We start from the raw sequence: 1,753 nt of genomic DNA on the forward strand, positions 1-1,753 counted from the left end.
ATGGCAGAACTTGACATATTCGTCTATTATTTCCAGTCTGTCGAGAAGTACAGATGTAATAATCGGGTCCTCGGCCATGATACCAATGCAGCATAACAATGGTATCCAACAACATACCAATCAACTTGTTCAAGTCATGAAATTGTTTCAAAGACAGAGAAAATGTCTGCTAAAACAGACTGGACCTTCTTTTTATCTGAGAGGAGGTAGGATGAAAGTTGTAGCTTGCTCATCTGTGTTTCAGTCGTGTTGTTGTGAAAGGCGATACCGAAAGGCCCGAGCGCGCTTCTTTTACCACCGCAATCCATATGCTCAACACAAAAAGTTTTGTTTGAATAATATCTAACAAATGTCATTTTTGATCAGGTCTTACCCTCTGCCGCCATTGTGGTACCATTCCGTGTCAAGTGAAGAGAAGGTCTCTGTGGAAACCCTCCGAGTCCAGAAAAAGGGACAAAGCCAACTTCGAGGAGCGTTCAAAAGCAATGAGGTTATTCCACTATGGCCTGGAGCTGTCCGTGGTCCTGACCAAAGAACTGCCCCGAGATGACCACTACTGTCAAAGAAAATTCGTGACAAATTTGAGGAGAAGCACATGGACCTCTCTGTATCCAGCGCAAAATAAACAACATGTTTCCTGTTCCTCGCTAAATTGTGATGATGACGAAGAGGAGAATGAGAAGGAGGTAGTAGATTATGATGAAGAGGAGGACGACGAGGAAGAGGAGGATGAAAGGAGGTCATACAAAGTAGTGATGAGGATGTCTTTAAGAAAAGGATGATTGTGATGATGATGATGATGTCGATGATGATGATAATTGCTGCTGCTGATGATGATGATCATGTAGTCATTATGATAATGTACTTTATATGGATGATGATGATGATGATGATGATGATCATGATTATCATGATTGATGATGATGATCATGGTCATTAATATGATTTACTTTATAGACAGACAGACAGACAGACAGATTCTTTATTTCCTCAATATTGAGATTACATGTCTTACATGAATGAAATGTTATAACATAAACTCGATTGAATCAAAGATAACATGGTGACTGGTGCATAGATTACATATTTTGTGATAAACAATGCAGCCATATTCAATACACACATAGTCAATTGGTCAGTTTAGCTGACATTTCAGATAAAGTGTCACTTTGTAAGAAGGAAATTTACTTCAGAGAGCATAAGCTCTACGTATCGGGCAACTCCGATGATGCAGCTTTCCCACTCGTCATTTTCTATTTCCATGCAAAGTCTACTACCAAGAAGAAACAAATATCGATCATCATCTTCGAGTAAGTCAAATTCCACATAGTCACTAACTTTTAACGTATTTACAAAATGTTCTAACAATGCTTCCCTGAATTCGTATAAGGATGGACACTGTATAAGGAAGTGCTTAGCAATGTTATCCGTTTCTTTCCGACACAATTTACAAATGACACTATTCGTTTCTGATCTGTATGAAAGTTTTTCCTAATTCCGCAATAGCCCATGTCTGTTTCGGAAAAGATTTGGGCCAATGTTCGGATGTATACATTTGTAATGCCTCAGTAGTACACTATGATCACATTCACGGCACCGTTTATTGAAATAATAATGTTCTGTAACGTTTTTAACGAAAGTCTTCCATTGTCTAGCACTACATTTCACCGATGATAGGACAAATTCGAGGAGAAACAAATGTATTTCAAATTTCAGCATTGTCTCTGCTATATCCTTTAATGAAGCTGGTATT

At 38.4% G+C, this 1,753-nt stretch overlaps 1 protein-coding gene across 1 annotated transcript in view; it reads left to right on the plus strand.

The window, feature by feature from the left end:
• LOC138332636 (uncharacterized) overlaps positions 1-1,753 on the plus strand; it is a 2,542-nt gene continuing 789 nt past the window's right edge. The window contains exons 1-2 of the mRNA XM_069280639.1: positions 1-55; positions 367-749. Of these exons, the coding sequence (XP_069136740.1) occupies positions 1-55; positions 367-749 (438 nt within the window). The remainder of the gene's footprint in view (positions 56-366; positions 750-1,753) is intronic.

The sequence above is a fragment of the Argopecten irradians genome, chromosome 10, assembly GCF_041381155.1.
Source record: "Argopecten irradians isolate NY chromosome 10, Ai_NY, whole genome shotgun sequence".
In the NCBI taxonomy this organism is placed as follows: Eukaryota; Metazoa; Mollusca; class Bivalvia; order Pectinida; family Pectinidae; genus Argopecten; species Argopecten irradians.